This window comes from Sapajus apella, unplaced genomic scaffold, assembly GCF_009761245.1.
Source record: "Sapajus apella isolate SASKATOON/1434 unplaced genomic scaffold, GSC_monkey_1.0 scaffold106, whole genome shotgun sequence".
Lineage (NCBI taxonomy): Eukaryota > Metazoa > Chordata > Mammalia > Primates > Cebidae > Sapajus > Sapajus apella.
Genome location: NW_022437046.1, coordinates 6,022,097 through 6,043,469, shown reverse-complemented (window position 1 = coordinate 6,043,469; position 21,373 = coordinate 6,022,097). Strand labels below are relative to the sequence as shown.

At 38.0% G+C, this 21,373-nt stretch overlaps 1 protein-coding gene across 1 annotated transcript in view; it reads left to right on the top strand.

The window, feature by feature from the left end:
• Positions 1-21,373, top strand: part of GDPD4 (glycerophosphodiester phosphodiesterase domain containing 4) — a 77,565-nt gene that overhangs the window by 15,614 nt on the left and 40,578 nt on the right. The window contains exons 4-10 of the mRNA XM_032259156.1: positions 632-691; positions 5,363-5,461; positions 5,533-5,626; positions 6,470-6,547; positions 7,375-7,520; positions 7,895-7,977; positions 17,657-17,813. Of these exons, the coding sequence (XP_032115047.1) occupies positions 632-691; positions 5,363-5,461; positions 5,533-5,626; positions 6,470-6,547; positions 7,375-7,520; positions 7,895-7,977; positions 17,657-17,813 (717 nt within the window). The remainder of the gene's footprint in view (positions 1-631; positions 692-5,362; positions 5,462-5,532; positions 5,627-6,469; positions 6,548-7,374; positions 7,521-7,894; positions 7,978-17,656; positions 17,814-21,373) is intronic.

Genomic DNA, 21,373 nt, shown 5'->3' with positions numbered 1-21,373 from the left:
GGGAGACCTGGATTCTATTTCTAGCTCTATCTTTAGATTACTATGTAACCTTGGCCAAATCATGTAACTCTTCTGACCTGTTTCATTTTTTTCAAATGAGATAATAATATTTAATAAACTGGTATAATATAGGCCTAAGTAAAGAACAAATGAAATCTACATGAAATTATTTTGATAAAGAGGTAAGTGCCTTATATATCAAATTATCATTAATGTACTAGGCATCTGAGGACTCCAGTTTTCAGTTTCCATCTTCACAGTGACTTGGTGACTGGCTAGATTTAGATTAAAATCCAAGATTTATTGAATCTATACGTGTTAACAACAGTGGTTAACAGTTGTAGCAACAGCCCTGGTTCCCCAAAACAAGAGCCCTTGGAAGAGCTGCCTCCTGACCTTTGTTCTCTTACAAGGGAGTCCAAGGAATAACAGGAATAAGGTTCCTCACAGGGAAAAGAAATGGGCAATAACTCAGGAAGATCATCAGTGTGGTAATTGTTGTGAAATCAGGTATAGCAACAAGTGAGTGTAATACCAGACTGTGAAAGGAATTTGGAACTATAGGAACAGTGCTTTGGGTAGCAACTTGGTGATTTCAAAATAACTCTCTTTTTCTACTTTTCTTTTACAGTTACTTGGATTTTTGTTGCTTTGGGAAGGGATTGAACTATATCTGCACTTGTGTCATAAGGTAGGACATCTGAGTCTGCATAGGAAACCTTAGACCAGGACTAAACCTTAGACCAGGACTGAGCATGCTCCTTGATACTCATTGTTGTGTACAGGGTTACACTCTCTGTTATTGTTCTCCTTGGAGTGAAGAGATTTGCTTACACCATTATAACTGAAATAATTAAATTTCTAACTGTTGCAACTGATTTATGGAAGGAGCTGAACCCATACTTTATTTGTTCTCACTACTTCATGTTAAACTCAGTCTGTAGCCCTGTTCTTCTCATTCCAGTAAAATCTTAGGCAAATTCCATTAATTTCTTAATTTCCCCGTACTTTTTAGTCACAAGAATACTCGCATTTCAGTGATTAAAAGTTTCAGTTCATTGTAATAACCTAAGCTCCAACTTTATTAACCTTAAAATGTTTCCCCTCCCATATTCGGGCCTGATCGAAGCCTGAAGCCCATAGCGGTAGAGAGGGCATGGTGGTCCTTTTACCTTTTTTCCACCTGAGTGGAGTCCAGGGGAAGAGGAGATGGAGAAAAGAGCACAGTCTCACAAGGAAAGGGAGGAAGGGAATCAGGGGTTGATTTCTAGGTAAATGTACAGTTGCCTCTTTCACCCTGCACTTTTTCTGTGTGTATTTTCAGAAATCCTGCTGAGAACCTTGACTGTAACTTTCTTGGTGGAGTCAATGCCTGTCTTCCTATAGCTCCCTGAAATTTCTTTTCTGAAATCCTTTTGACCCTCTCTTGGGTTTGGCTGTCTTTAAAATAACACCAACATGATTTCTTTCACGAGGTTCATATCTGGTCCCCAGAGGACAGTCAGCTTTGCCCCATCATCTGCAGACAGGCAGCATATTTCTGATATAGCATCCTTGTTTTGTTCTCCCCTGGGCTTGAGCAGCCTCAGTGACAGCCTCTTGCTTTTCTATAGACTTTTTCAGGCACAGTTTTTAAAAATTGATACATAGTAATTGGACATATTTGTGGGATCCATGTAATATTTTGATACGTGCTCAAATCAGAGTATTTAGGATATCCATCATCTCAGGCATTTATCATTTTTTCATGTTAGGAACACTTCAACTCTCCCAGCTATTTTGAAACTATTTTTTGAACTATTTTGGAGCTATTTTATATTATAAATTATTGCTAACTGTAGTCACTTTACTGTACTATCAAACACTAGAACTTATTCTTTCTAACTGTATGTTCTCATTAACCAAACTCTCTTCATTTCTTCCACTCTGACCCACCCTTCCCAGCCCTTGGTAACTATCATTCTATTCTCTGCTTCCATTAGATCAACTTTTTTGCTCCCAAAGATGAGGGAGAACACCAGGCATAGTGTTGATACCATTGCTTGTATTTCCCCAAGTCCAGAAACATTCCATACTCTTGAGTGGTACCCTTAAGTCTTGAATTAGTCCATCTGCATTGCTAATAAAGGAATACCTGAGACTGGGTAATTTATAAAGAAAAGAGGTCTATCTTGGCTCATGGTTCTGCAGGCTGTAAAGGAAGCATAGTATGGGCATCTGGTCCTGGTGAGGACCTCAGGAAGCATATGATCATGGTGGAAGGCAAAGGGGGAGCCAGCCTATCACATGGCAAGAGAGGGAGCAAGAGAGAGAAGGAGGAGGTACCAGGCCCTTTTAAACAACCAGATCTCATGTGAACTCACAGAATGAGAACCCACTCATTACTACAAGGACAGCACCAAGCTATTCATGAGGGAAGCTGTCCCCATGATCCAAACACCTCCCACTATGCACACCTCCAGTATTGGTGGTCACATTTCAACATGAGATTTGGAGGAGACACAGGTCCAAACCATATCAGTATCCTCTTACTCAAATGCGAAGCATGAACTAGAAATATAAATTTAGAGTTATTAGGATAAATGGAACTCGAAGCCATGAGATCTTCTAGGGAAAGAATATAGATTTGAAAATTGAACAAATAGGCCTTATTGATAGCAACATCTATTTTGGAGTTGGGATGCCTTGACAAATTAACCAATATCAAGAATACCTATGAGTGAAAACATTCTGATTACCATTCCAGGCTTGTGTCTGTTATAAAAACTATCTGTGCTTATGTTGCCTGTGCCAGTTAACTACTGCTACTTGGCCTCTGCCACAGCAGAAGCGCATCATCCCCTTTGAAATCAGGAAGCCTGCTTGAGTATCAGCATCTCTCACCTTTTTTCAGGCATAGAGGATGGCCACCACAGTGTTTTTCAAGGATGCTGACTCTTTCCTCACCAGTGTCTTCTGAGACCTCCCAAAGAACCCGATATAGGGAGTAGGATAACAGATCATAGGTGATACCATTCTAGTACCTTTTCTTAATAAATCTTTTATTAATTCTTCTATATTATACCAAGAAATTACTGGCATCCCAATTTCATTGAGCATAGGCTACCAATGAGCCTAGGCTTCAGATAACCAAACAATTAGAACCTCTTTGAATTGCTTAATACCTGGATTCTAGGATATTAAATCCAGAATCTCTGGTAAGTACACCCATATCAATAAATTTAGTCTGGTCTAAAATTATGTTCTCTTTTTCTTATCTAATACCCTTAGAATTCATTCTCACACATATTCAACAGGATTTTTGCTGTTAACAGAATTGGTTAACAGAATCTTCTTTTCTAAGCCTTCATCTTCTGAGGCATTCTGGGGTCTATTCACAAAGTCTGAAGGCAATGAGAAGTGCAAGGGGATTATTAAGAGTTGGCATTCCCTTGGAAGTCAACTACCTTGGTTGAGTCTTCAGGTCTTCAAACCAGGAAGGACAAAGCTTATCAGATTTGTGAGCAGAGACCGATTTTATTGGCAAGGGAGTTTTGTGGGGCTTGGAGTTTCAGTTTTATTGTACTCAAAATAAATCTAGGAAGAAAAGAATCAAATGGCATCAACACAAACTCCTTGTAAACATGCTAATAACCTGACCTCTTGGTAAACACACTAAAGGTATTTGTCAACTCCTTATCAGCAAAAATTTTGAGCAGGATACACCTGGATATATCCAGGTTGGTTTTATTGTAAACAAACCTGGAATATATAGGTTTGTGTGGTGGAAGACATGGCTGGCTAGAGTTATATAATTAATGGAGTGTAAAATAATGATACTCCATAACCAAAATGACTCCTGTGAAGCAATGTTTCTTCATAATTTGCTGAAGACATACCTTACATTTTAAGTCTAAAACCAGTATGTATACTAATACAGGAGAGGAAAGACCCTATATAAGTAGCTGCATTTGACATGATCATATCCATTCAAAATTTTTTATTTTTATTTTTTTGAGGCAGTCTTACTTTCTTGTCCAGGCTGGAGGGCAATGGCATCATCTCGGCTCACTGCAACCTCCGCCTCCTGGATTCAAGCGATTCTCCCATCTCAACTTCCTGAGTAGCTGGAACTAGAGGTGTAGGCCACCATGCCTGGCTAATTTTTGTATTGTTAGTAGAGACGGGGTTTCACTGTGTTGGTCAGGCTTGTCTCGAACTCCTGGCCTCAGGTAATCTGCCCACCTCAGCCTCCCAAAGTGCTGGGATCATAGGTGTGAGCTGCCACTCCCAACCAATGGAAAACCTTTTATCTGTTCCCTGTGATTGCCTATATCCTTTAATTCCATGGTGAAGTTTGGTGTTGGGTAAGATCTGAGATCTGAGATTCTTATGAGTCTGGGAATTCAACCTTTGTGTTGTGATGCATTTAGTTTCCTAATAGGTTGTTTAACATTTTTGCATCTATGTACGTAAGAGAAATTGGCCTATACTTTTCTGTTCTTATAATGTCCTTGATAAATTTGGGTTAATGTTTTGTTGGCTTCATAAGATGTTAGAAAGTATTCTCTCTTTTTCTGTTATCTGAAAGAGTTTGTTAAAGATTGGAAAGATTTCCTCCTAAAATGTTTTAGAATTTATCATTGAAGTCAGCAAAGAGTTGTGAGAGACTTAATTATGGATTCAGTTATTTTAGATGTAAAGATTATGGAAAGGAGAGAGCTAAGTACTGTCTAGAGGGCAGCACAGATGTAGGAAAACTATACATTTGAAAGGGAGAAAGTTAAGAAAATTAGGTCTTCTTGGCCTCAGTGTTCTTTCTCTACAAAGTATACAGTGTTCTGGCAGGCAGATTTTTCATCTGTTTAACAAACACTTATTGGATGCTTACTATGTGCCAGACATTCTGCAGGACACTGAGGATGTAATCATAAACAATACCAATATTATCCTTGACCTCATGAAACTGATTGTTGGGGAAAACACATTGAAAAGGCAATTACAAAATATTATTTACTTATAATTGTACTGAGAATACAATTGAGGTCTAAAGAAATGGTGAAGATTTGTAACGGCAACTGTTGAAATTGAGTAAGAGATACTAAGCAATGTTGAGGACCCAGCTGAGGCTGGAGATAGTAAATTAGTAATGGTAAATTAGCCGTGTAATTTTTTCCAGCCATGCTGTACAGCAAAGACTTAGAAGCAAAGAACGTGAATGATTGGTTCCATCTAATATTGGAGATTTGCAGGATGGTGAGATTAAAAGAATGAGGAAGCAGATAAGGTCCCTGACATTGTGAAGACACACGTATGATTCCTAAGAACAGTTCTGATCCAAGCCTAGTGCTTGAAGTCAGGAGATTTTTTTCTGTTTCCCTAGATCCTGATTCTGCTAGTAATTCTTCTGTGTGTCATTTTACTGTTCATTATATGCAAATTCTGGAAAGAAAGGTGGCAGGTAGCTGGACTGTCACTGCAGGTAAGCATCATCCTATAGTTCTAGCACTAGCTGTCTAGATGTGCCCAGCCTGACTTTTGGCTTTCTCACAGATCTTTTCTCCCTACATTCACCTGTTCAGCGTAACTGTGATGATTATCCTTTCCTGGCCTGTAGCCTTCTATGTGGCGCGTTTGGAAAGAGAAGGTATGTCACATAGGGCAGAACCTTGCCTATTGTCTTCAGCTCTGGCTTTGGCTTGCATACTCCACTCAGGAAAAGAGAAGCTTGGAAACTAGCTGCCGCATGCCTTGTTGAAATTCATTTAGTTTGTTATTCAGGCATGTTCCTGTGCCCTTACCCACTACCTCACATGGCCTGTCATAGTATTTCTGTGGCCAAACAGAACTTCTTCTAAAAAGGGATTCTTCTTTTGGAAAAAATAAGATATTTCTCTACCTTATTATACATTGACTGTCTGAAGATGGCTGGTAGGAGACACAGTAGAGACCATTTTAATTTGACTTGACCAGAGTGCTGGTACAAGTCACAGTTCTTTCCATTTATATTCAAATATTAGTAGTTTCAACTAATATTAGGTCAGGGATTTCTGGTTACATCCAAGTAACTCAAAGCAGTCCCCTGTGGGACCATGTCATACCTGAGGACTTAGAGCAGAAGGTTAAATGTCTGTCTCTGTCACTGGTTTCCTCTCCATTCTTTGTTCCAATGTAATGGAATCAAAAGAACTGGATCTGTACACTAAACTGTTTTGAGAATGGTATTATCTTTCACCACTCTTATAGATAAACCAATAGGACCTTCTCTCTGGGTCTCCTTTTTACTCTTGGTTAAATAAGGGGTATTTGCTTTCTGACCTGTGGGGGAATGCAGGCAAGAGAAAGACTGCATAGATAGTGATGCCGTTGTGTGTTTATATAGATATATATATGCTTTTGTGTAGAGGGTAAATTTTAGAAAGTATTTCTGGGGCAAAGGCTTAAAGGGGACAATAATGAACTCTTTTCTTTTTCACTTTCTGAATTTTAGTTAGAATGAGAAGATACAGGATGACACATTCTGAGAAAAAAAGACTCAAGAAATGTAATGTAATCACAAGGTTAAGAGGTTAGAGCTGGAGACTGAAATTTGAAAGTCACTAAAGCGTAGGTGGTAACATAAAAATGTACAAATGGGTAAAATTATCAGAGGTCTAAAACAGTAAGTCTTGGAGAATGGCTGGTCATCACAGGCCTTGTGTACAGGCTCTGTATGTGAATGTGTGCGTGTGCATGAGAGCAGGGGGATACGGAGGGAGGGAAGGAACGAGAGAAGCAAATCACTAATATTTATAGAGAAACTATTATGAGTCAACACTGTCATAACAACTCTGTAAGGTTGGCATAAACAGCAAGACAGCCCCATTTTGCAGAAGAAAATGAAGATTCAGAAAGGTTAAGTAAGTTGTCCTTAGTCACACAATTAGGAAGTGGCAGAACTCGGCTTTAAACGCAGATTTCTGTCTATTAGTGCCCTTTCCACTATCCTATACTGCCTTAAATAAATACAAATATTTTAGGATGATCTTTATGTGCCCTGGGGCTTTCTTAGAATCAGCAAAGCTCCTCCTCCTCCTGAGAAGCTGCTCCTTAACATTCCTTCTCCTTCCTTTCCTTCCTCATCTGTCCCCTGTACAGTTGAGTCCTCTGTCAATTTCTAGTTCCAATAAAGTTGCCTCAGTATATTATACATTATATTTGTACAGTTCTATACTTTTATATCCAAATTCCTGAAAGTAAGTAGAAACGTCACAGAAATAGAAAGTAAATTAGCCAGTACATAGTCAATGAAACCCACGGACTAGGGGTTTACTCAGACTGCTGCTCTGCTTGGGATGATTTTCCATCCCTCTTTATCTTTTTTCCCCTACTTACCCTTCCTTCCAAATTTTTCAGGTCTACAAGTGGCTGTTGGATTACCCTTTCTTCTGATCCTTTTATGTCTCTATTTGATGCCACTGGGGATTAATTCTCCCTGCATTCAGGAGAAGGAGAATTTGGGGCCCAAGCCAACCTTCTTTGGACATAGAGGTGCACCCATGGTAGGTCTGAGCATGATGAACATGGGTGAAAATAAGTATGTATAGGGTATGTGGTTGAGAGAAAACAGAGAACCCCTGGAGAGGAAAAGTGATTGCATTAAGATGGCAAGAGTAAAGAGTTCATTGTAATGGTTGGACTTGAATCCAGACCACCTAACTCCCAGTCCATTTTTCTTTACTGAGCCCATTGACATTGCCATAGATGCACAGAGTCCCAGCATCAGCTTGGAGAGAGGGTATACAGGTTTTGAAAGGAGAGCTGAAGGAGCCAAGCTCTGCTCCCCAAAGTCCTACTGGGCTCTACCCCTACCATAAAAGGAATGCTAAGAGGAGAGACTCTGAGGCTTAGGGCCTGATGTCCTTTTCTTCTACAGTTGGGGCCTGAGAATACCATGATGTCCTTTGAGAAAGCTGTTGAACATGGAGCCCATGGACTGGAGACTGATATATTCTTAAGGTAAGAAAGCAGGGAACTGGGGTGGGGGGAAGAAGGGGAAAATTCAGTGCCATGGAAGAAAACCAGCCTGGTCTGAGGTATAGAGAGAGTAAGCCCTGGGAAGTTTCTCCTGTGTTCATAAGGCATATATGCACATACCACACAGATGAATCACATCTCATAAACCACACCTCTGCACCTCCATGTTTTCAATGACAGGGTTACAAATCAGATACACTCGATACAGTCTTCACACATAATTCAAATATGGCCCATTGCAGACTATGCTTACAACTTTATATACTACCTTATCAATTTATTTAATATCCCTGGGCACTTATTATATTCCCCGCTTTCTTCTGAGTACTTGGGAGATGCAAATGAATAAGATATAGTCATGCCTAAAAGATGTTCCAACTAGGAAGAATTGGAATGTTTACAGATAACTACAGAATAAAGCTATTGTGGCAAGAACCTTCCAGAGAAAAATAAGTATAATGAACCTCAGTGGAGGAAAAGGTCACCTCCAATTGTGTGAAAAAAAGAAAAAATATCTAATATTCTCAAAGTTGTGTTTGGGTTGAGCCTTGAAGGAAAAAATACTATTTTACCAAACAGATGGGGAAGGAGAAATTTCCAGGTAATTCATTCTGAAAAGTTTATGCTCTGTGCAAGACCTTATGAGGAGAATGAAAAGACAAGTGTCAAACTGGGAGACAACATTTGTAAAACACATATTTGGCAAAAGACTTGTGTCTAGGATATATAAACCTTCAAAACTTAACAGTAAAATGGAAACAAAAACAAACCAGACAGTCCAGTTAGAAAATGGGCAAAATACATGTGTAGATACTTCACTGAAGAGAATATACGGATAACAAATACATGAGAAGATGTTCAACTGCATTAGCCTTTAAGACACTGCAAATTAAAACTAACGCTACTCACCTATCAAAATGGCTAAATTACAAAAATAACAAGAACACTAAATGCTGGCAGACAAACTGAATCACTCATATGTTGCTGGTGGAAGCATAAAATTGTATAGCTACTCCAAGAAGGTTTGGCAGTTACTTACAAAACTAAATACAGTCATATCTCACTTAATGATGAGGATACGTTCTGAGAAATGCCTTGTTAGGCAATTTCATCATTGTGTGAACATTGTAGAGTGAACTTACACAAACCTAGATGGCATAGCCTACTGCCCACCTAGGCTATATGGTATGACCTGTTAACTCTTAGGCTGCAAACCTGTGCAGCATGCTACTGTACTGAATACTGTAGGCAATTATAGAACAATGGTAGGTATTTGTATCTAAACATATCCAAACATAGAAAAAGTACAGTGAAAATAACGATATAAAACATGGTACACCTGTATAGGGCAATTACCATGAATCTGGAGCTTGCAGGACTGGAAGTTGCTCTGGGTGAGTCAGTGAGTGACTGGTGAGTGAATGTGAAGGTCTAGGACATTATGTTTACTACTGAAGACTTCATAAACACTGTACACTTAAACTGCACTAAATTCATTAAAAATTTTTCTTCAACAATAAATTAAACCCAGCTTATTGTAACTTTTTGACTCTTTTGTATAACAGTGTAAGCATAAATACACTGTACAACTGTACAAAAATATTTTCTTTCTTTATATCCTTATTCTGTAAGCTATTTTCTATTTTATTTTTTTATCTTTTTACTTTTTAAACTTTTTTGTTAGAAACTAGACACAAGCACACACATTAGCCTAGGCTTACACAGGGTCAGGATCATTAATATCACTGTCTTCCACCTTCACATCTTGTCCTACTGCAATGTCTTCAGGGACAATAACATGCATGGAGCTGTCATCTCCTATGATAACAATGCCTTCTTCTAGAATACCTCCTGAAGGACTACCTGCGGCTGTTTTACCTTTAATTTTTTAATATATAATATAATGTGTATACTCTAAAATAACAATAAAAAGTATAGTGTAGTAAACATATAAACCAGCAACAATTGTTTATTGTCATCATCAGGCATTATATACTATCTGTAGTTGTATGTGCTACAGATTTGTTTTTGTATGTGATTGGCTGTACAGGCTTGTTTACACCAGTAGCAGCATAAAGACACAAGTAATGCATTGTGCTACAGTATTATGATGGATATGAAGTCACTAGGTGATAGGAAATTTTCAGCTCCATTATAATCTTATGGGGTCCATTGTCATATATGGGGTCCATTGTTGACTGAACTGTTGTTATGTGGCACATGACTATATATCCTTACCATACACCCCAGAAATTGCACTCCTGGGCCTTTATTCCAGAGAAAGGAAGACTTAATGTTCATGTAGAAAAAAACTTCACATCAGTTTTCATAGCTGTTTTATTTGTAACAGCTCAAATCTAGAAACAACCCAAATCTCCTTTAAGAAGTTTAATGATTAAAAAGGGGAGTTGGGGAGAGATAGCATGGGGAGAAATGCCAGATATAGGTGAAGGGGAGGAAGGCAGCAAATCACGCCGCCATGTGTGTACCTATGCTGCAATCTTGCATGTTCTTCACATGTACCCCAAAACCTAAAATGCAATCAAAAATAATAAATAAATAAGCTATTCATCCATACTGTGGAATATTACCCAGCAATAAAAAGGAATGAACAGTTGAAAGATGTCGCTATTTGGATGAACTTCCTGGGAATTACGTTGAGTGAATAAAGCAAGTCTCAGAAGGTTATATACTGTATGATTCCATTTGAATATCACATTAAAATAACAACGTTAGAGTTATGGGAAAAAAAATCAAGGGTTTCCAGGGGTGAAGAAGGGAGAGAGGTGGCTCCCACTTTAAAAGGTAACACAAAACTCTTTTTGTATGTTTACTGTTCTGTATCTTGACTGTGGTGATGGTGATGTGTCTGCACATGTGATAAAATTAACACATAATTAAATACACAAATAATTTCATGTAAAATGAATACAATCTGAATGAGGTCATTGATTTTATCAATGTCAATTTTCTTGTTGTGATAGTACGGTATAGTCACGCAAAATGTTACTATTGGGAGAAACTGGGCCAAGAGTATATAGGATTTCTCTATATTATTCCTTTTCCTTTCTTCCTTCCTTCCTCCCTTCCTCTCTTCCTTTCTTCTCTCTCTCTGTTTCTCTCTCTTTTTCTCTTTCCTTCCTTTCTTTCCTTCCTTCCTTCTTTCCTTTCTTTTCTTTTTTCTTTTCTCTCTTGTTGCCCAGACTGGAGTGCAATGGCACGATCGCAGCTCACTGCAACCTCCACCTGCTGGATTCAAGCATTTCTCTTGCCTCAGCCTCCTAAGTAGCTGGGATTACAGGCGCCCACCATCATGCCCAGCTATTTTTTTTTTTTGGAGTAAAGATGGGGTGGGGTCGTTTCACATATTGGTTTTGAACTCCTGACCTCAGGTGATCCACTCGCCTCAGCCTCCCAAAGTGCTCGGATTACAGGTGTGAGCTACTGTGCCTGGCCTCTGTATTATTTCTTACAAACCTATGTGATCTACAGTCCTCAAAAATAGAATTTAAAGAAAAGAATCCCATTAGCTTCTTAAAAAAATTATATAGTCATTCTAAACTCAGAAGATGATCCATTCTGACATTTTAAAACTTTTCTAGACCCTATATCCTGCTCCAGTTTATGCCTCATCTCTTCACTTTCTTTTAAGCAACATTCCTCCAAAGAGTGGTTCGTACTGCTATAGAGGATCAACATCTCTTGTTAGTCTCTACCGTTCTAGGTTCTTTGGCTGGTCTACAAAGTAAATTGACATAAGACAGATTAACAGGAGAAAAATAATTTTAATTATATATGTACACATGGGAGTCCCCCAAAAACTTGAGACTCAAGGAAAAGGCCAGATGATTGAAGGTGGTATAGTTTTCTGAGCCACAGAAAGGAATAGGGACTTGGGGAAGCAGTGACAAATTGTGGGCAGATGAGGGAATAAAATGTATGGTGAATAAAGGTTGCCTTATTATACAGATGTAAGTCTCTTAGTAATAAAATGGTTTCAGGGCAGCTCTCTTCTTGGTACAGATACTTTTACTAATGAAAATTGCCTTTATAAATATAAATTTCCTTTACAAAAGGGCAACTTTTCAGTGCTTCTCTTCTGTCTGCAGTTTCTCAAAACAACCAACTCAAAATAATCAATATACCAAAGAGGTATATATTGGGGTGGCATATTCTGATCTCCTGTAGTCATATTTTAGGGTGAGTGTCCTGAGCCCAAACATTGCCTTTCTTTGTCTTCTCTCAATTCTCCCACTTGTTTTAGATAACTTTGAATAATTTTTGAGCCTATCCCAATCAGGCTTCTTCCATATCACTTCTCAGAGCTCTTACTAAGTTATCAGGGACCTCAAACTGCCTAAACATCATAGTAAATTTTCAGTTTTCATCTTAACCTCTCAGCATTTGAGTATTCCTTCATTTTTGAAACACTGTTTTCATTTGGCTATTAGAATACCATAATCTCCTGATTTTCTTCCTACTTGGCTATTTCCTATGTGACTTCTTTTGCTGGCTCCTCCTTCCCTTCTTGCCCTTAAAATGTTGGAATTTTTGAGATTTGTGATAAAATAGTTGTATAGGATGTCTGATCCCTACCACAAGTTCACCCCAAAGTGAATTTGATAGTGCTCATCCCATTTGATAAATTGCAGCCATGTTGTTCTTAAATGTGAAACAGGTTTATATGAAACCTTCATTTGAACGTGTTGAGAAACATTTGAAAAGGTGGAGGTATTTTTTAAACCTCAAAAGCAAGTAATGTAAACAAGTTGTTTCCATCTGAGAGAAAGCCTATGGGAGGTTCTGAGAAGATCTGTGCAAACCTTTCAGCTGCTGTTATTCCCAGTCCTCTAATAAAATTTTTAGTATAAAAGCCTAGTCAGCCATATACCTCTCTGGAGAACACTGAACTGAGTTTTCTGGGGATTGCAGAAACACACAGATCCTGAAGAAATGTTGACTTCCTTGTGTGGGCCGACAGGAGAAATCTTGCCAACAGTCACCGGAAGTCCATGGAGGCTGAGTTGGAGAAAGATTGAAAGAGCCCAATAAGCTTGTGTGTGCTTATTGCTCCTATTCCCTCTCTGCTAACTCAGTCTCCGCCTAACTTTTTAAGGGAAATAAATGTAAATGTCACACCTAACAAGCATGTGTGTGATAACTAATTTCTCTCGGTATTGCCTACCTTTAGCATCCATGATGAACAAAATGTCAAAAATTTCAATGAAGATGTGCCATGCCAAGCCATATAAGAGCCTGAGGCAAAAGGAAAAATTAGTATACTATCTTATCTTCATTTAAAACTTAATATTTTGTTTATAGTGGATTTTTGCATTGGTTTTGATTTTTTTAAATATTGCATTAAAATAGTATTTATCTTGCTTATTAGTTTTTGGCACCCCTTTAAATTTTAGGCCCATGGCAAATGCACTGTCATTTTGTTATTTGTTTTCTCCTTTCCTACCTCCTTTTGGACTAATGGAGCATTTTTTAGAACTTTATCTCTACTAATGGATTATTAGCTATCCCTTTCTCTTTTTTTTAGTGGTTGAGCTAGAGTTTACAATATGATCTTTAACTTATTTATCCCTTTGAGTGTTGCACATTTTTGTGTAAAGCATATGTCTTTTAACAGTACACTAACATTTCACCTCTCCCATAGTATGACCTGGTGCAATCATGAACCCCATTATATGTTGCTATTAATTTTTGCTTTAAACAGTTAATTCTGTTCTTAAAAAATGAGAAAAACTTTTTATATTTACTGGCACTATTTATTCTTTTGTGTAGATCCAAGTTTCAAATTGTATCAATTTCCTTTTTGCCAAATAATTATTTAAATATTTTTTCTTTACAGGAAAGGTATGCTGGAAATGAATTATTCTTTTTGTTTATATGAAATATTTTAATTTTCCCTTCATTTTTGAAGAATATTTTTGCTGCATATAGAATTCTAAGTGACAGTTTTCTTCAAGCATGTAAAAATATGTTATTTCATAGTTTTCTATCTTATGTTTTGATGAGAAATCTTCTGAATGCTTATCTGTATTCGCCTCTACATATGCCCACCCCTGACCCCAGCTACTTTTTTTTTCTTTTTGTGGCAGGGAAAGAGGTTTAATGATAGGTTCACCAAATGAAGAAATAGGAGGAAGCCTCAAATCCATCTCCCTGAGGAGTTTGGGGCTAGAGTTTTTAATGGTTTTGGAGTGGGCTGAAGTATAGAGATTGTTGATTGGTCAAAGAGTGCAGGGTGAAGTCAAGGGACAGGGAGATGAAGAAACTGTATTCTCATGCTGATTCTGTTCCTCTGTGGGGGTCTTCAAACTGGTCCACATCAGCTGGAATATGGGATCTGAAAAACATCTTAAGCAGTTCTTAAACAGAAGCCTGTGATTCTGATTTCAAAAATCCTATCTATAGAAACAGTGGGGATGCAAATGGTCAATGTCAAGTGACTGTCCTATACAAGGAAATGGTTCAAAGTGTAGCCTGATTAATACATAATTATAGCTATATTTCTGTCCAGAATTCATGTTAACCCTGTGAGGATGATTTGACTTCCGTACCCCTTTACCTTGTTTATCCCTCAGTCCTGAAGTGTGATCATTAAGGAGGAATTGAGCCATGACTGCTTTGGCTGCTTCCTGCTGACAAGGGTCAGGGGGGCCATAATTAGGATTTGAGGAATGAAACTGCTTTGTAGTAGCCTGTAAATGTTCTTGAGTGCCAGGTATAGGCTTCTGATCCTGCACAACAAAAAAGTGCTTTTGTTACTAGTCCCTGTTGTCTGTTGGGAATGGAAAGAAGAGCAAGATGATAATGATGATAAGAGTTTGTAAGGGTAACTAAAATCAGTTTCCCATTCCCTTAGGAAGCCAGCTAAAGACATCATCTAAGAATCTGTGGTACACACCTCTCATAACCATGTAGCTTGTTTGGAAATTTTTTCTATTCACAACAAGTGGTATTAGCTATTGCACAGATAACCCACTTGTTTTGCCAAAAGGAAATCTAATATAATTTAATTATTTAGAACTGCCTGGGCCAAAGAGCTTAAACTATTATGCCTAGCAGCCTTCGTCATTTCAGCATACCACACTTTGGGTATAGGTTGCTGAGCCCCAACATCCTCATCTGAAGCTTCCCTAGAGGTTTCATACACTAAAATCTGAGTTAATGGGAAAATTGAGTTAATAGCTGAGTAGTAAAGGATCCCCGTAAACCAGTTTCCTACTTCTGGGAATAGGCCAGTCTCATTAAACAGTTATGTCTCATTTAAGGAGATAGTATTGCAAATGAGCTTTCAAATGGAAGAAAAACAAATATTAATGTTTGGAGAAATTGATAAACCAGTTTCATGAGAGTCTGGAGGGCAGTCAGTTGAACTGTCTAGATGTTAGATTTGGCCGGGCATGGTGGCTCAAGGCTGTAATTCCAGCACTTTGGGAGGCTGAGGTGGGCAGATAACTGAGGTCAGGAGTTCGAGACCAGCCTGGCCAACATGGTGAAACCCCATCTCTACTAAAAATACAAAAATTAAGCTTAGTGGTAAGCGCCTGTAATCCTTGCTACTTGGGAGGCTGAGGCAGGAGAATTGCTTGAACCCAGGAGGCGGAGGTTGCAGTGAGCAGAGATGGCATCACTGCATTCCAGCCTGGGTGACAGAGTAAGATTCTGTTTTAAAAAGAAAAAATAGATGTTAGACTTAAAGCATCTTCAGTTAACATGGAAACAGGCAGTGACAATCTGATAGATTTTTTTTTTCTTTTTTTTGAGGTAGAGTTTTGCTCTTGTTGCCCAGGCTGGAGTGCAATGCCACTATCCTGGCTCACCGTAACCCCTGCCTCCCAGTTCAAGCAATTCTCCTGCCTCATCCTCCTGAGTAGCTAAGATTTTAGGCATGCACTACCACGCCTGGCTAATTTTGTATTTTTAGTAGAGATGGGGTTTCTCCATGTTGGTCAGCCTGGTCTTGAACTGCCGACCGCAGGTGATCTGCCCACCTCGGCCTCCCAAAGTGCTGGGATTACAGGCATGAGCCACCTTGCCCAGCCTTTGACAGATTTTTCTTGCCTATAGTTTATATATCACAAGATATACTTGCAGGTCCTCAGGAAAAAGATAGTAGTAATTCCATTGAGTCTAAGTCAGAAAAATTGAAAGAAAATGTGACATTAGTTTGGACAGTTTTAGCCAGGAAAGAATTCAGGATTCAGTTCAAATCTTCATCAAATTTTGAATAAATTTTCAATTTTACTTTTTGAATTTTTTTTTCTGCACCTCCTGTCTTTATTAGGACACCATTTACACATATATAATACTGTTTGATCATTGCCTTACAGGTCACTAATGCCCTATTCTTTTTTGTTTCAGTTTTCTTTCTATGCTTTCATTTGGTTAGATTCTAATGCTACATTTTCAAATTCATTGTTCTTTGTATGACCTGCAACATCTGATCTGTTTTAAATTTCATGCAGTGAAATTTTCATTTCAATTATTATATTTTATCTCTAAATTTCCATTTTTTATATCTTGTATGTATATCTTCATTATGTTCATGTTTTCCTTTAATACTTTGTTTACATCTTTATAATTCTGTTCTACATTGTTTAACACCCTTGTCTGTGAATCCTGTCATCTCATTTACTTTTTGAGTTTGTCCCTGTTGAGTAATTTCTCTTGCATATGGTCACATTTTCCTGTTTGTTTACATCTCCAGTAAGTTTTCATTATATGCTGGACTTGTAGTTTTACATTGTTGGGTGCTATGTCTTGTATCCTTTAAAGAATGTTGGTAATTTTCTTGTAGATAGTTGTTACTTCCAGACTAGTTTGTCCTTTTCTTTGGAGGCTTGTTTTTAAGCTCTTTTTTAGAGGATCTAAAGTGGCTCTAAAGCCCTTGTAGTTCTGCTAAGGTGTGATCTTTTGGAGCCTCTAAAGAATGCCTATGTAATCATTGAGGACTCTCCTCTCTTGCTGGATGGAACTTGAATGATTCATACCCCTGTGCAAGCTCTGATTGTCTTAGAACTTTCTGGTAATTTTTCTTCTCTTAGAAGTTTTTCTTGCCAAACCTTGATAGTTTTACTCTGTACACATACAGATTGATATTTGGCCATGCACTTATGGACTTTTGCATATTTTCTTGGAACTGTGTCTGTTTTTGCATAACTCTATTCTTTATGGGACTCTAGCCCACAAATACTAGCTGTCTTGGCTCCCTGCTCACTCTAATCTCTTTCTTCTCATTTCAGCAAGACAGCTAGGTCCCTTTTAGGTTCCCCAAGCCTGTATAGCCTGCTTAGTATGGTCCTGGAACCTGAGGACCTTGCCTTATCCCTTCCTTCATTCACTTTACTTTCAGGCCACTAGTGTACCTGCTATTTTTCTGATGCCAGAAAGCCCCTGAATAGAGAAGCTATTCTTTCACCATCACTAATGTGATTATATATCATGAAAGACTGATCAATCTCTAAAGCAGAAAAATATTGACATCAAAGTGTAAATGACTGATACTTAGCCCTTTTCTAAGATTTGAGAGGGAGTAAGGAGCCCTAGTGACACTTATGACCTTGAAGGACTTTCTGGGGAGCCTGTCTACCAAGGTAGCTAAGTTCAGCCTGTCTACCCCTGCCCCTCTTTTCTACCTCTGCCTCAGTTATGATCATGTGCCTTTCCTCATGCATGACTTTGACTTGAGAAGAACAACCAATATCAGAGAAGTTCAGCCAGAATCTGCCTTCAAGAACCCTGCCTTCTTCAGTTGGGATTTCCTGTCGACACTGAATGCAGGCAAATGGTTTGTAAAACCAGAGGTAAGACACCGTCATCCCAAAGTCCACAAACCTGCATTGAATTCGTTTTTTGTAAGAGATCATGTGCTACTACTGAAGATAAAGGCCACTGATGAAGACAGGCAAGTATACACGTGATTTCATTCCAGTTTGGTAGCAGGACTATGGTATTGGCAGGAGGGCTTCTTCACTAATGGAGTGATTCTAATTGCTGCTTTCTACATTCACCAGAAAGTCTGAAGACAAACTTGTAAACTTACCATTGTCTTATAATTTCTTCATACCCAAATATTTCATAAGCTTTTACAGTGTGCCTAACATGTACATAACATTTTCCTGGGTGAGGCAGACTAGGACACATTTTTTATTTTTTCTTCTTGCCATTCAACAAATATTTATTGAGCACCTACTAGTGCTATGCACATGGAATATAATGGTGAATAAGCACATATCCAGCCTTAATGGAGTTTACATGCTATTATAAGAAACAGACAGTTACAATACATTGTGATAAGTGCAAAACTAGAGTTAATTTCAGGTTGCTTCAGGAGCACACAAGCATGTCTTCTAACTCAGTCTGAGGAATGTGAATGGGAGATTCTGGAAGGAGATGTATAGACTAATAATGGATGTGGTACAATATAAAGCATGTGTTGTGCTGAGTGCAGTGTAATTTTGAGGCAAGAATTAATGGTTTCTCTTGAAGAAGTTGGGGAATACTTTATGCACAGCTACCATTTGAGGTGAGGGAAGATCATTACTAAGGGGAAGCAAGGGCAATAATGATGATGTGTTTCAGAGATTATCCTGGAGCAAGAGGGTGTGTGTGTGTGTGTGTGTGTGTGTGTGTAAGAAGGAGAGGGAGGGAAGGATGGAGGAAAGGAGAGAGGAAGGAAGGGAGAGGAAGTAGATGGGATAGATTGGGAGAACAATCTGGAAAACATATTGATGGGAAATTGTGGCACTGCTTAAATAACAAAGTTTAGAATAATCCCTGAGTGTTTTTAAATGAGTAAAAAGTCAGAATTGCATTTCATAAAGGTCAAGCCTTCTTTTTACAAGGTAGATTAAAGAAAACAAAACAACCTATTTTTTCCAGCTTATTTTATGGCCAAGAATTCATGTGACCTAGGTTCTGTCCAAACAGATATACTCATTGAGACTTTGATTTTGAAAATAAACATATCAACAAGATATGTAGCAGGCATCCATATTGCTAGCATATGTGACAGCAAGAGATAGCATGGTATGAGGGTCAGCTGTGGTAATAGCATCCTTATAGGGTAGTACTGTAATTAGAAAAAGAAATATTAAGGGATTTTTGATTGTGTACTAATGAAATGGAATTTTATTTATATTTGATGTTAATCCATAGGGCTGTTTGATCATGTTTCATGTAAAATAGGGAAAAGTGAAGAATTATGTACCGATGGACTTATCTACTGTGTTAGTCCATTTTGTGTTGCTATAAAGTAATACCTGAGACTGGGTAGTTTATAAAGAAAAGAGGTTTGTTTGGCTCATGGTTCTACAAGCTCTACAAGCATGATACCAGCATCTGCTCAGCTTCTGGTGAGGAAGCTATTATTCATGGCAGAAGGTGAAGGGGAGCAGGCATGTCACATGGCGAGAGAGGGAGCAAGAAAGAGAGAAGGAGGTACCAGGCTCCTTTAAACATACAGCTTTTGCATGAACTAATAGAATGAGAATTAACTCATTACTGAGTGGAAGGCACCAAATCATTCATAAGGGATCTGACCCCATGACCCAAATACCTCTTACTAGGCCTCACTTCCAACATTGGAAGTCACATTTCAACATAAGATTAGGAGGGAACACACATCCAGACTGTATCATCTACTGAGACTCCACTTCATATTCACTGTATTAAATAGTATTAATATAAGAAATAGCTTAAAGTGGATTTGTTATTACTGTAGTTGCTCAGAATATTTGTCTTTATAGGAGTACATAGCCTATAAATGCTATTTCCTTATATGAAAATAATGTGATTACTCTGATATTCTAGGTTTCTGAGTATATGCAGCTTCTGCAATATGTCTCATTATACATAGACACATAAAAACTAGAGGTGCTCCATTAGGATGTATATGTTGAATTAGTTAGCCATAGTTAATATTTTGGCAAAGGTGTGTTCTAGATGAAAAGCTATTATTTTATCTGATATATAATATATGACTCATAAAAGTCTTATTAGGATTTATAGAGTTAAACTTAATCCTAAAATTGAGCCAAAGTTTCATCAGCCTGAGATATTTGATGGAATAGCAGGGTTGATGAATTTTAATTAAAGGATGATTTTTCTTGGTGGTCTTTATTGGAACTTAGTGGTCGTTATTGTTGAAAGACAACAACAGTTCTCTCATGTCAGTGATCATGGTTAGCTACCATGTGCAAACCATGAATTTAATTTTTTCATAATTCTAAGTACATTCAGAAACATTAATACTTAATAATTTAGTAAATAGTATCTTTATTTTGGGTTTTTATTTTATTTATTTATTTTTTTTTGAGATGGAGTTTCACTCTGCTGCCCAGGCTGGAGTGCAGTGGTGCGATCTTGGCTCATTGCAGCCTCCGCCTCCTGAGTTCAAGCGATTCTCCTCCTGCAGTCTCCTGAGTAGCTGGGACTACTCAGGTGATGGCACCCATCACCATGCCTGGCTAATTTTTTGTATTTTTAATAGAGACAGGGTTTTACCATGTTGACCAGGCTGGTCTCAAACTCCTGACCTCAGGTGATCCATCTGCCTCAGCCTCCCAAAGTGCTGGGATTACAGACATGAGCCGCTGCGCCTGGCCTTATTTTTGGTTTTCAAACATTTCTTCAAAACTGTCTCCTGTTATGAATGTCTTGCGTTAGTTGTAAGTGATAGGGTTGGATCTGTTATTGTAACAAATTTTGGTGAATACTTTTTAGGATTAATAGCTCTATTTTAGCATGTTTAGGGTATTTAAGTGCTTTGCTTGTAGCATTTAGTTATCCTATTACAATGGCTGCTAAAGAGCATCCTGAAACCTGGGGTTCACATATGGTTATCTAGAGGACTTTAGGTTTGATCATGGAGCTTTCTTTGCTTTCATGCTATGTGGTTAGAAGGTAGTTGAAATGGTGTTACCATGTGATTTAAAATATTTGGAGGTTTGGGTAGTTTTTTCATAGTGAAGAAATTGATTGAAAAGATTATTCTGATGATTATTGGTTGGGTATGATTATTGATTGATCATGGTGGTGAATTGGTCATTATTTATTAATATATTTATTAGTCTTGAGACTATTGTGAAAATCAGGTTGTTAATCCTATTGATAACAACATAAGAATAGATACAAACATCCTGGAAGTCGATACTGGTAGCTAAACTGAATTCCTGTTTCTCCAGCCCAACCAACACTTCCGTGGAACTTTCTTATATTCTTTTGTGAAAATATAATTATCAAAATTATAAAAATATAATTCTCATGCAGATACATAGTCAGCATGAATACAAGTTTTATTAGCACATTAATGAGAGAAGAAAAAGGGTGACAAAACCCACTCAAAGGAGAAATGACAGCAAGA